Below are 14,567 nucleotides of genomic sequence, written 5' to 3'. Positions count from 1 at the left end.
TTCTGACTCTTACGTGCTTTCCAGCTGATGTACATGGAGTAGAAACATTAAGAGGTGAACACAGTCATCTCCCAGTACCCATCTTAAGGTCAGTTCATTGCAAGGTGAGTGGATGCATTTCTCAGCTGTTGCCCCATCTTTGCTTTTGCAGTGTTGCTTACATTCTGCAACACACTTCATCTTAAAAATCTCCTCTGATGTGTGGTTATTTGAACCTTCAAAATCAGCTCAGATTAAAAATCCAACAGATACCAGTGCTTTTGTGAGATGAAACATGTTTTTTTAGTGTTATTTACAACTCTGTCAGGTTTTTGGATACTTACTGCTCAGTGTAACCAGCACATTTTACTATCTTCTAGTAGTGTAATGACAAAAGACTACAATATGAATAGAAGGATATGAGACTGAGTGACAGGGGACAACTATTTTGAATCAACTTGCCAAAGACTTCAGATTGCAAACCAACTTGAGTCTAAAAAATGTCTCCTCTCTTTCACTTTACATATAAGGATTATTTTACACAGTCATTTGATGTTGTAAACATTTAATGGCTATTAAAAAATCCTTGATTTTTTTTTAGTTTTCTATGATAGAAAAGTTGCTCTTTTCAGCCCCTGAAACAATAAAATCGTATGTGCTCCCTGAGTGCAGATATCTTCATGACATCATACTTTCAAATAGGTTATAGAAAAATTTCAAGCTATCATTAATATATGTTACCTACCTTGATTCTCTTTAAAACAATATTTTTCTTAAAGAAAGATGAGGAAACCTTAAACTGGACTTACTTATTTTAAAATTTTTATATGTAGTGTATTATTACACTGAAAAGTATAAAAATCTAGTGGCACATCTAGTACCTTTCAACTCACAATGTACTGTCTACCTTTAAATTTTTAGACAACTAATGTATAAAATCTATGACAAACCTGATCTAAATCTATAAAATCCTGAGAATAAATTGATGTTTTTCTATTCAACACTACACTGCCTGAATACTGAAAAATATAATATACACTAAACACCATCTCCATGGTAATATGTGGGTCAACTGTAATGAATACGAAGCTAATTGTCACATTTTCATGGATTATAATAAAAATAATGACCTCCAAGTCAGGATTTCCCTGGCTGGCAACAATAATTTGAGTTAAAGAGCTTCTAGATAACAACAAATTGCTTGGCAAATTTCCCCAGTGAATGAGTTCTACTTAATTAAACTTCATTGAAGGAGCCTGTACTTATTTTAGCAAGTAAAATCAAAACTAAAGCCACACAAAAAAGGAAGCAACTTACAGAGTGGGGATATATCTGCACTGACATCTCCTCCTTTAATATTCATCTTCTGAGCTTGACTTGCAGGAACAGGCTTATACGATTGACCTGTGGCTCTGTACATTGCTTGAACCCAGAGTATTCTATCCTGCTCATCGTCACTGGCAAATATTACAGTGTCTCCTTCTTTAACAGCATTGAAAAACATTCGACCACCTTGAAGACCTGAAGCACGAAAGAAGGAAGGTAATCTTAGTGAGTTACTTCTAAATCACCATCACTGTTTATAGCACGAATTAACTGATTTTACTCTGTGTACATTTGTGTAGGGGGCGGGTGTTAGATCATTTTATAGGTATTTATAACATAGAAATAAGACAAAATCTAGAATTATAGGGATTAAATGGTAATATACATACAAGTAGAATTAACTATTGAAATCAAAGGAGAAAATATTTTCACTATTCCATTTCTAATTCAATTCCAATTTATTTCTTATTCATCTCCTCCGTGTCATATGCTATTTTGTATTTCTCCAACATATCCTCCTTCAAGGCATCAGTTTCTTAGATGGAAGTCTACTTTATCTCTTCCTTAACAGAAGCAACTCCATACCTGTTCTCAACCCTTCTGCTCCTTCTTTGGTACCTTTTCTTATTCAAGTACTTTATTCTGTGAGTACATAACAAGAACAGCACACAAGGTTCAGTGTGGTTGCACCAGGGATTTTTTGGGACATAACATTGCATTGATTTTCCAAATATCTTCTGAGCATTGTTAGGCTTTTCAGTTATTCTGAACATTAATCCAAAGTTTTCAAAAATCAATATTCAATTTATTAGAAGTCTCTTAAATTCATAATCCTCCAGTGTTTATGTACAACAGAATCTCTTTTCTCTACATGAGTAACTTCAACTTCCTTCTGCTGTCATATTACTAAATTTGGTTGATTTTTCTGCTATCTGCAATTTTATTTTATTTTTTTATTACTCTGCAACCAATGTCATCAATCATCTTTTCCAAATCGTTTCAAAATATACTTCATACTGCTACATGATTCTACCATCAAAACCACAGTTAAAAAGTGAATACTGACTGGAATTTGTAATTTTTTCTTGTATCATTACATGGCCCTATAATGTTTCAGGCAATCTTAGTGTGAGTTTATTTTTCTTCTGACAGCAAGCCTTTTTCTAAACTCATGATTTTTCACACAAGAAAATCTTAACGGGATATTTGCAAAACCTTTAGATGCGGAAGAAAAAAAAAAGCCTTGGTGGTTTTCAGTACTAGATCAAAACGAATAAAATCAATTTAGCTGTTTTATACAAACATATCATGTTTCACTATCATGAAAAATACCTGTGTGAGGAGCTGTATAATCTACAGTGTATCCTTCCAGTTGCATCAGTTCCTGAGGTTCAGACTTCTTTTCTCTGTAACTGCACATTGCAAATGTGTATTGGCTAACCTGAATAAGAAAAGAATTCTTAATTGCTCGATTCCATTCCAGAGCTGTTTCACAATTCATATACACTGCTTAAATTAGATCTTGGTTGTGCTAAAGAAATAAAACACACTTTTTTTCAGAAATATTTACAGTATACAACTTTGTATTTTTTTCCCTTCCTGCCAAACGGATGGAAAAAAAAAAACATAAACACATCTCCTTGCAGTTTTCTGAAATACAACATATCGTAGGCTGTTGCTTTGTGAACAACTGAAAATAATCAAAGTAAGTTCTGCCAGGGAAAATACTTGGTACTAAAGAAACAGCTCAGTCTACTGCGTGAGGAAAAAAAGGTTCTGTATTCTAAGAAGTTAGGAAATAATAGGACTTTTACATATAAAAATAATCTCTGCAGAAGGATTGCCACAACACTTACAGTGCAGCTGGAAAGACAAACACGTAACTGACCAGTTCGACATAAAGACTGTAAGTACTAGAACATTCAGTTTGCTTTTATAAAGCCTAATTTCTGCATCTTCTGCACCTCTACTCATAGTCATTTCCAGGTTGCTCAGCTCACTGGGTACAGTACTGAATTCTGTAACAATGTCAGTTACTTCTAATTGAGTGCAATAGGAAAAAAAAAAAGCAACAAAAAGAGGATTTGTCACCTCATAATTTAAGACTCCATAGACAGATTAGAAGGAAATAAGGAGAGCTGAGGAAAATGTGACTGAAAATATTTGGAGAGGAATCTAACAGCTGGGGGAGGAAAAGCAGTCACTGGCAAAAAGTTGAAATGTTGACAACCTTAAAGAGCTGGAAAGACTAAGAAAGGGTGACCAGAAAAAAAGACCCTGTGAATCTGCAAACACTGGAAGCTTAAAGAAAGTGAAATTACAAAAAAAACATTTGGATGTGGTGCTCCGGGATATGATTTAGTGGTGGGTTGTTAGAGTAGTATGGTTAGGTTGCGGATGGACTTGATGATCTTGAAGATCTTTTCCAACCTGAACAATTCTACGATTCTATGATTCTGCGATTCCACATGGGCCTGTGAAAATCTTGTCTCCAAGAACTGCAGGATGTCTGGACATCTGACTTGTTTTGAACTACAATATCACCTCTTAGATCTGCAAAATTATGCAAGGATGCAAGGATACATGCCAGAAGCTTGTCTAACAGATGATGGAGTGTCCTGATCTTAGTTGTTCACTGCTTAGCTAACAGTTCTCTAGATCTACTTCTTTGGCAACAATTTCAGGAATGAATCTTTCTGACATAAAACAGCCGATTTCAGCTTCACTCGTACATTAGTTGGTGCTGGACCTGCACACTAATCCACCTCAGCAATCAGCGACTTCAACTGTCACTGACTGAAGATTTTTGACTCCCTTTATAAACGACTGATATGACTGATATTTATGGAAAACAAGAATGGAAGGCGTGAGATTATTATCTGCATAACACTCCTCTGAAAATAGCGTGCCATTTTTAAGTATTAGGGCTTTTTAGTAAAAATCATTTAGAGAAAACCCAAAGAAAACAGGCCACAGGACAGGGCCTGATAGTCAGGGCCTGACCCAGGCCCAGTGACCAGCAGGGAGTCGAGAGGCAGCGGGATGGCCCTGGACCCTGGGCACCAGGCACCTCCCTGGGGACAGGGATAGTACAGGCTAGGCCAGGCCATAGCCTCATTGGGGCCCATGGATAGAATGGACAGGGCTATGGGGAGCTGGAGACCGGCCTGCTGTGGTGTTGTGGGGTTGGGAATGATGGCCTGGGTGTTGAAATGGTGGCCTGGGAGCTGATACAATGGCCTGTATTTGTGGGCAGGGTCAGGGAAGTCCCCAAGGAATGGCCAGAGTCAGTCAGGTCATTAGTGCCCTCAGGGCCCTGACACAGGCTCAGCCCCAACTGTGTAATTCCATCTAGGTCCAGCAGCAATATCACCTCCAGTACTGCTTGGTATTTCCCTGTTTATATTCTTAAGAATGATATCATGCACAACCACAGAGAGAACACTAGGTAGTCACACCTCTAAACCCTCTGCAGCTATCATTGCCTTTCATGACAGCTCCTTCCTCCCTTGCAAACTGAACTGACTGATTTCATTTTTGATTTCTGACACTGCAGTAAAGCCCTTTTTCAAATTATTCTTTTTGGTCGAATAACTTTGGTCGAAGTAACTTGGCAGACACGTCACCCACATTTTCTTGTCAACAATTCTTTAACCGTATTATATAGACACACTGAGCTATCAAAAATGAAGCCAGCACACAGTTATTATGGAAATGTGTAGGAATCCCATTTTTACAAATTTTCTCCTCTACTGCATCATTTGAGGATCAGTTTGTGGAAAATCTGAGCTATATGTCTCTGCTGATTTTTAACCTTACCACTATTACAGAGATTCTAATGTTGTTGATTTTACTTTTAAAAACATATTTCAAACGTGCTTTTTTAAACAGAACAATTTACTAAGAAATATTGACATCAAAGTGTCTTACAGTTCACCATTTGCCATTTTACCATTTCACCATATTTTAAAGTCTCTCAACCAAAGAAACAAACAGAAAAAACTCCAGAAAAAAAATTGCCAGGGGAAAACATTCAAATAAAATAAATAAATACAGAACTTGCCTATCTTGATTACATTCAGAATCTCTTAAATCCTCTTCCTTATTGTTAACTGTGGCCACTTGCAGATATTATAGGGAGGACCACCAGAAACAACAACTTTTTTTTTTAATAGATCTGTGTCTGGCTGCATGTGTATTTCTAGTAGCTAATGAAGCTGTATGTTAGAAGTCAGCAAATTATTGTCAGTACTTCATGGGATAATAGATATACAAAATTGTAGCAAAAAATACAGAACACATTTTAAAACATAATCAAGCCACTTTCTTAAATAGTAATGCTTGACAAGAGAAGAGGAAATCCAATTCTTAAACTGAATTTCATAATTTTCCAGGAATCCAAACACCTAATTTTCAGATGTTTTGCCCAGTTTATAACAAAGTGGGAAACTGACAACAAACCTGTGCATTCACGATGGACAGAGACAGGCAGTGGCACTAGGGGATGCCCCCACTGTGCAGAAAGACACTGTTCAGTGTGCCAGGAGGAACTCTCACTGCAAACCAGGAACCTGACTGTGGTCTTTGCTACAGGACAAACAGGCAGCCCACTGCAGGAGTTCAGCTGCATGAAGTAGCCCGCATAACTGGGCTGCTTAGAAAACAATTATCCGTTAAGCATATGACTTTTCAAGTATAACAACAAAGGAAATTAAAGTGACAGAAATTAATCTGTATGTAGATTACTAGAGGAAGATTATTATCAGTGGACAAAGTAAAACACAGCACGTCCAGCTGAAGTTTCTTACCTACCATGTTATATCCTTGTCTTTTTCTAGTTTAAAATGAACAGCTGTTTAGAGAAATGACTGGATTGTAAAAGGAAGAAAAGCCAATACAGTGAAGAGGTTAATATTTCTAGATCTGTAACTCTCTAGCATCATGCTGTTCTTTCACACATCACTACTAATTTTTAATACATATAGCAGTAACAAAGATGCACATTACTCACTCTCTTGAAAAATCAACATTACTCCTCTAATTTCATACCTGACTTAATTTTCCAAAGCATGTGTAAATCATACTGATATCTTCTGTCTTACAACTGAATTCCATGGCCTTAATATTTTACCAACAGAAGCTAAAAGCTAATGTATGGAGGAAGAATCATCAAAACATCAATGATATATCAATACAACAGACTGATATTCATTACTGAATGTTTATTTCACACATATTGACTTCAGCTTATTGTAAGTGTGTGTATCGTGTAGACTATATAAATGAGCCAGATCTGCCTGGACAGTAAATATTGATTTAACACAGTTCTTTTGATACAGCCTTATTGAGTTGGTAGGTGCTTCAAAATGACATAGATGTCCAAATCCCATCACAGTTGGAAAATTCCTGTAATATTCTGTTCCAGTATTTCAATTTCAGCATAGGAAGTGGAAGACAGCTAAAATTCACTTGGCTGTTCTCCATGTCACACACAAAAACACGGGTCTCTTAGGTGTGTGCATCTTTAATAATCCGGTGGCACCTGTGGTTTGGAGGGAGAGAACAAGGTCCTTCTTTTTGTGAAAGGGAGGTTGTGAAGTAGGAAGAGTATAAAAGAAGAGTATGAAGGACAGGGCAGCACTCCAGTCTTTCCTTTTTCCTGTAACTTCAAGAAGTTATTTTGTCTTCACTTTTATGCGTTAGCAGCTATCCTATACAGAGAGCTTCACAAATCTTAGTAAATTCAAAATAAGTTTTCATCTATACTCAGAAAATCTTGGTAAGATCAGAACCAAAAATTACTTTCCTAGTTTTTCCACATAATCCTTTTCAACTTTATAACCATTACTCAAATAATTATCATAAATTATTATAGCCTCAACTCGTGCAGGGGAGATTCAGGCTGGATATTAGGAATAACTCCTCTGAAAGAATGATTAGGCACTGGAATGGGCTGCCCAGTGGGGTGGTGGAATCACTGTCCCTGGAGATGTTGTACTGAGGGACATGGTTTAGTGGGAAATACTGGTTATAAGTGGACGGTTGGACTGGATGATCTTGGAGGTCTTTTTTCCAATCTTGATAATTCTGATTCTATGAATCTACGATCAGTATCTGAGCCAATTCCCGCTGCACTAACATCAGGCTGAGCAAGAATAAGATGCAAACACTCTCATCTTTTAGCTTTAGTTTGTTAAAGATCTTGTTCAGTACTTTTTTTTAGCATCCTTACAACTTTCAGGATTTAGGAGTAGGAAAGAGACTAGGAGACTATGACTGACAGAATGGTAGAAAAAAAAGAGTCAGGCTTTCTGTAAAGCAGTCTTTAGAAGCCTTCATTCTGTTAACAGGCATCATCCTTTGTGTAATGTTATGGGAGACTCACACTTTAACATTTTTCTGTCAGCAAAATAAAGGACACATGGAAAAACAGTATTCTCTGAACTAAAAGAAGAACTTTAAATTTGTAACTGCCATCTGAAGACAAGCACAAACAGAAAATATGCACTTTGCCAAAGACTCACAACAGTTGTTTATTTCTCAGTTTTGACAACTCAAATAAAATCCTAATGTATTAGTCTCATGCTAACGCTGACATTCATCAGCATGTGAAAACACAGCTCAAGGTTTGGACAAAAGGTTATGAACTATCAGTCCAGCACATTTTTGTGGCCAAGAAAAAATCCTGCACTAGATTTTCTATAATCACTACATAACTAGATTTTATCCAATTTAATACTGCAAGATAGAACAAAAACAGCAGTATTCAAAAAAGTATTTAGGAAAAAGTGCTTAATGGTAACTATTTTTGCATTTATTTAATTTTAAATGCAGGAAATTCTTGTTGAGATAGAATAAAGGAAACAGTAAGTACAATCCACTTTAAAAACATAACTATGTTAAATTGAGTGTTGATAGCAAGCCGTCGGTAGAATGTTTTAAGGTTGCAACGTTCTGAAATTTCTAGGTTGCAGCTGAAACATTGCTCAGTGTAGGCACTGACTTATATATACAAAACTTTATATATGTAAATCTTCTGTCTACTACAAACGTACACATAAAAAAAAATACATATATCTTGGGAACTCTGTATCCCATAAGAGGCTTGGAAGTAGTGAAGAAGACAGTGATTTATAAATGGCTCCAGGCAACATACATTTGAGAATAAATATGTTTTAATTACATTTCAAGGCAGGTTACTAACCTGAACAAGAACAAAGTAGCGCTTTTTCCACCGCTTCCACACCTTCTGTCCTAGAGCATACAAATATCTGGAAAGGAAATAGTAAGAATGTTTTTTCCTTTAATACTAAGCATGATATTAGGAGGATGCAACACTTACGAGTGTATTCACTTACCTATTGAGATTCTTTTCATTGTTCTCACATCTAAGAAATGATTTTTTTCTTCAGTTTCATTAAAAACTAGGCTTTTTAATAATAAAACAAAAATGCGGAAACAAATGATTTCCTGTGTAAGAAGACTAACCTGCTCATCACTTACATTTTACCAATTGACTCTAAAAAAATAGCTTAAAGTAGAACAATTTTAATTACACCAAAATATTGAATTTTAGAAAAGTTTAATTCCCCAGCGTTCTTTTGGTGCTTAGTTTCCATAGATTTCCCAGTGTTTCTCTAGTCTATGAGAAGCCAGTCATAGTGTCAGCTTGGAAAAATGCTTAAATAACAAAATGTCAGCAAGCAAGATTATTATCTTTTCCAGAACAAGTAAGTGTGTAATCTCCCAAACATACTATAAGAACTCATAGATTTAAAAAAACTCTTCTCATCACCTTGGCAATTTCTAGTCTACAACAATATAACCAGAAACATTAAGCAGCGGTAAGATAAAACCAAATATGCTGATACTGTTTGGTGACAGAGGAAGCACCCAGATGGAGCAAGTTTTATAGCGTAATAGTAACATTTTTTTCTGCCACTATGGTCATGTTGCACTGTTGTTAACAACAAAAGTGAGAGGAAAAGGATAAGCAGTGGGCTTGTTAGAAAGAGCCTATGAGTAGTAAAGACAAGCTGCTTAAAAGGATATGAGACATCCCTTCAGGCTGGCCAGTCTCACTGAAGGGCATCTAGTACAGCTAGGTGTGCAAAAGGCAGATTCATGTTGTTATCAAGGAACGCTGGCATTATCACATCCTATATCATGGAGAAGTTACAATGACGATGATTGGAGCTGGTTGGTGGGATGGTTGGTGGGTGGACAGGTGCCTTTTTGGTAAGATGAGAGTCTGCTGCTCTCTACTTTCTAAAGTCATTTGGGGCTTTGTTGCCTTGAGATATTGAACTCAGCGTCAAAAAAAAGAGCGATCAGCCAACCACTCACATGAAACATGCAAGTAAGATGCAGGCAAAATCTTTTTTACACCTGTCCTGGGCATATAATCCAATATATTCTTCCCTGCTTTAGATGCCACAAAGAACAAATTTTCATTTAACATGAATGTTCAGCATAATGCTTCTCATTAACTATGGTGGTTTCTCAGATTAATTAATGGCTCCCCCATTACTATGACACAGACATTTTGCCCTACGTAGTTTTCCTGTAAGATATAGCACACATCGTTCTGTAGTGCAGGTAGAACTGTCACAAGTTACATCAAATTCATAACCATAAAAAAGGAAAAGATACCAAAAAATTAAAAAACAACATGCACTTATTATTCCTCCTATAAGTTGGAAGTGATTTCACTTCCAGTTAAGGTATTAAATAACAGCTTCCTTGGGAAACAAGGACTGGAACAGTAATAACATTAATACATGCTGTTCTTAGATCAGGTTAGGTAACGAAGAAAAAAGCACTCATGACACAAATCTAGGATTTGGTACAGAAGTTCACAGTGTTATGGCACTTCGTTTTGTAAATCATTATAAACACACAGCTATAACCTTATGTTACTAATTCCTCTTCAAGTGACAGTATTTTCTGGTGAAGAAAGTTTCAGTCATTTACAGGGGATATATCCAAGGCGCATTTCAAGTCTATGAGCTCCTGAAAAATCAGGAGACTAACACTTTGACTTAAATCTCAGGTTTATACCCAGAAGGAGCCAAATTCCTAGACTTCTAAATCCTGTTTGAGATTCTCTTTTTCACTGAAATAAATGGGAAACAAAGGACCTAAGAAAGCTGTTAAATTTGGACAACAATATCTAGGATCTGTATAAACTGCTGTTCCCGTCTAGAAGAGAAAAAGTCTACCAAAGCTAGTTCACAGAATTAAATAACACTTGAGCATCACAACTAGAGCAGAAAATTAGAAGGTTAACAGATTCAGAAGTAAACTAAGTCTTATAGCTAACTTTAAGAATGTTTTAAGATGAGAAATTGCATCTTTTTTCACAGGTCTTGGTTAAATGTCAGTACCACAAAGCACAGCAGCCTCTCATAGTCATGAACACACGGAGCTGCAGCTTGCTATTTCTCTAACTGTATCAGTATCTATATTCACCTACAAGCCTTGCTCACTTTCTCCAGCCAGAAAAGAGTGCAAAAGATGCACAGCATTGTTTGTACAGATTATTTTCAATACCCTCAGTGGCACTAATAAACACACAGCAGCCACTCCTTCAGATGCTGTCTGTCTCTACATGCAGAACCAAGAAGCAGCTGATACTCAGAAGCAGCCAATACAATATTCCTAAAAATTAATCACATAATTTGCTACAATTTTCCTGTCTTTAATTTAGGTTGTAAAGTTGGGAGCATCAAAAATAGTTCTTAATTACTACAGTTAAGCCATACACCAGGAAGAAAGACATGGAGATGATTTTCCTGTATCTGAGCACCAGGACAGTAATTGCTTATCACTAAAAAATATATATATTTTGACTTTTTTTTTTTAATAGACTGTGTTTTGCAGCTTTTTCAGTCAGTTAACTGACAAGATATTGGATTGGTTCTCTCATGTCCATAGCAATACGTAAATATGACATACTTCTATTCTGTAAAAAAAAATGTTAATATTGTAACAAATATGTATACATAACACCTATGATGGTACAAGGACACATTAGAAAGTGTATTGTTTGTATTCATATGCTTGGCTGTCTTTTTCAATCTTCATATTACTCACATAGTTTCCAGTAATTTAAGACTATTACATCTGCTGTTCTACAGCACAGAGAACATAGGACCTTAATTGTGTACGTTGAGTCACTGAGTGCTACACCAATGTAAAGAATTTAAAGCCAGTTTTTCTGACAGTATTAATACTCAGCCAAATGTATAAACCATGCACTCACCTTCCAAAGACTTACACTCTTAAAAACAGTCCTACAGTTTAAGTTTTTTGAACATGATTTAATACTGCCTTCTTTCTTTTCCCTCAATCACAAATCTGATCAGCATTAAGACACAGATTTGTCTGATTGTACTTCACAGTACTTGCACTATCATACAAAAATAAATACTTAATATTTAAAGTTCATTTTTTTCTGGGAAATAAAAAAGTAATTCCATTGCTACTACCAAGTGCACTTGGATAACAATGTTTCCTATATCGACTCATCTCTGTTAGTATCACTTTTTACTCTGGAAGTATAATAGGTAAAATCAAACAGAACAATTTCTGAATGGAACACATTTGCTTACTGAAGTCCGACCATCACTGGAATTTTAAATATGTAAGGGTTGAATATTTTTCAAAGCGCATTTTCTTGTATTACAAAAATTCAAAACCATATCACTAAATATTATTATTCAGTTTCAATTAAGTGGCGGAATACACAGGAAAGAAGATGGCAGCTTATTTGCTCTAAGTCCACACCGAAAGAGTGCAGCGTTCTGCTTTCAGATGAAAAAATCAGCACTAATGAAAAGCTGAAAAACATAATTGAGTGTGGAATACTGGAGCTATTCACTGCTGGAGAAATGAGAAAGGACTTATTACTTCTACAGAGATCACTTTTAGACGAGCCTTTTTATTCCAAGGAACGAAGCAATCCATCTACATCTTGAATGATAAATTCTCTACTTGTAAAAAGCTTCATTTATCACAAACAATGAAAAAAATATAGAAAGAAAAATCAATAAGCGTAGCAGTTTAGTCCAGCAAAGGCCTTTCTTAAAGAGAAACCTCAGTCAAGGTTGAAAGAGCAATTAATGCAGTCTCAAAAATCTGGGCCATTCTGATAGAGTTCGGTTAACATGTGGCAGAAGTAATCATCCACTTGTGAAAATGATTTTCAGTTCATTCTCAAACACCTTTCAGACACTCATGATCCCATTTAGCTGACAACAATACAGGCTATCTGTGGGCATCATTGCATTCGATGTGAGAACCAATGGGGACCAAATGCCCACAGGCACTTTCAGTCATCCCTGCACGCTTGCATAAAAGGAATCTTCCTTGCACCGCATTCCTTCTTTTATTTAACCCCACAAGATTAAGCCATTTTTTGCCTTCAGTTGAGGACGAGAGAGAAAACTGATTCAAGACAACAATATGACCTGGGTCATAAGAAACCTAGCGGTAAACATTCTCAGATTCATTTTAGTACCTTCTGTGCTCTTGAGAAAGAGAACTAAATAAGCCTTCAACAGATGGAACGAAAAAAATCAGCCTAAACTTCTATTATAATTATGACTGCTAAGGATATAGAAAACTTGAAGAATGTCAAGTAATACAAACACCCCAACCACAGCACACAGTTCCATTTATTCCAATGAGCAAGATACTCATAATATGAATAGAAAAATGAGCTTTTCTTTTCTTTTTTTTTTTTTCCCTTCTAAACAACTTCTCTCACAGTATAAATGGATATAGATATGCTGGAAAATCAGACATCCTTGGATTCTTTGATTCTTTAACAGTGATAACTCAATGCACTCTAAAGCGCTTCAGCATTTGTGAATATGCATACCAGTACTTACGGAGTCTGCAAAGTAACTGCAATGGCAAGTTGAGAATTACTAATCCAATTTAGGTCATATCATGAAATATGTTTGGTATGTAAAGAGAGAATGTTTATCAAGACAAAAAAATATCCTTTAGCCTTGAAAGAATTCCAGGTAACAAAAGAATGATATTGTTCAGACACAACACAAATGCAGAAAGTGCTCTGATTCCAAAGTAATTTAATTGTTATGTAAACAGGTAATGCAGCACAACTGTGGAACAACGTTTACGGAGGACTAGACATCCACTCTCTGTACTTTCTGATGTGGTTTACTTTTGAGCAGAGCTATCCTGATCCCAGGGACCAGATAGAGAATAGTTGTTGCCACATATATGGTGCAGTCCTGGAGCTCATCTCTCAGTTTAATTTCCTCTAAAAATATTGCAGTCTGTGAACACAAAGTGCTCCGTGAGGTGAAATGAAGCAGAGTAAGAAGAAACAATTAAGAGATTGGTTTTAAATGTGACAATCTGAATTTAATTTTTTTCAAGTTGATGTACTAGAAAAAGTTTCAATTGCACTTCTCTCCCTTGAGCATCCAGTTGTGGTGTATCAGAGGTTCTTTATATTGCCAGGTCTTAAATCAACTCATCCTGAGCATCCAAAAGAGGCATCCAGCCTGGACACCTCTCCATCTCACTCCAAGTACATGACACTGCAATTAGATAGAAAAAACGGTGACCTTTTTTCCAGGCAGGCAGTGATATTATTTATGATCTAAATGGCCAAGGACCTGCTAATATGAAAAACCCACTTTTGTTGCTAGGTCATACACTGCCACTGATGGAATCAGTTAAAACACTCTGGCTCAGTGTCACATTGGTATTAAAAGATCAATGAAATAAGCTGCCAACTGATGCAACTTCAATTCTGGAGACTCTGTGTTGAAAATAGCCAACTTTTGGAAGAGAGGTCATTAAAAGCGGCGAACTCTTTTAGGTACGTTACTTGGTTTTGATTATCTCTGGCTAATTATGTATTTCTTTCCACTGTCTAGAATGCATTTCTTTTGAATTGATATAACCTTAAATTCATAAAGAACACGGACCTCATCAGAGTTAATCCTAAATATCAACAATTGTGTTTTCATAACATTTGTTGTGATTATCACTAGTAGGAATCTTAAAAGTCATTATAGTTTAGTACATCAGACCTTGCAAAGGCATGAGGAAATATGTTACATCTGGTTTTCATATTTGTTGCTTGAATAGAAGTACAGGAATTATTATAATGAATTAGACTAATACTTTCCTTCAGTTTGTGCACACAGAAGGCGTTTACTCAGACATTTGTGATATTTTTAATGTTTTTTTTAAATTCTTGATCATTTGACTTTTAAAAT

At 36.0% G+C, this 14,567-nt stretch overlaps 1 protein-coding gene across 12 annotated transcripts in view; it reads right to left on the bottom strand.

Moving 5' to 3' along the window:
• CADPS2 (calcium dependent secretion activator 2) overlaps positions 1-14,567 on the bottom strand; it is a 318,188-nt gene that overhangs the window by 112,833 nt on the left and 190,788 nt on the right. For all 12 annotated transcript variants that reach the window (XR_002434478.1, XM_021384806.1, XM_021384801.1 and 9 more), the window contains 3 exons: positions 8,510-8,576; positions 2,638-2,746; positions 1,297-1,500 (listed from right to left, as the gene is read on the bottom strand). Coding sequence is in view for 11 of the 12 variants with exons in the window: in XM_021384806.1 (XP_021240481.1) it covers positions 1,297-1,500; positions 2,638-2,746; positions 8,510-8,576 (380 nt within the window). In the remaining variant the exon portion in view is untranslated. The remainder of the gene's footprint in view (positions 1-1,296; positions 1,501-2,637; positions 2,747-8,509; positions 8,577-14,567) is intronic.

This window comes from Numida meleagris, chromosome 1, assembly GCF_002078875.1.
Source record: "Numida meleagris isolate 19003 breed g44 Domestic line chromosome 1, NumMel1.0, whole genome shotgun sequence".
Taxonomy (NCBI): Eukaryota; Metazoa; Chordata; class Aves; order Galliformes; family Numididae; genus Numida; species Numida meleagris.
This window is presented reverse-complemented; position numbering and strand designations above follow the sequence as displayed.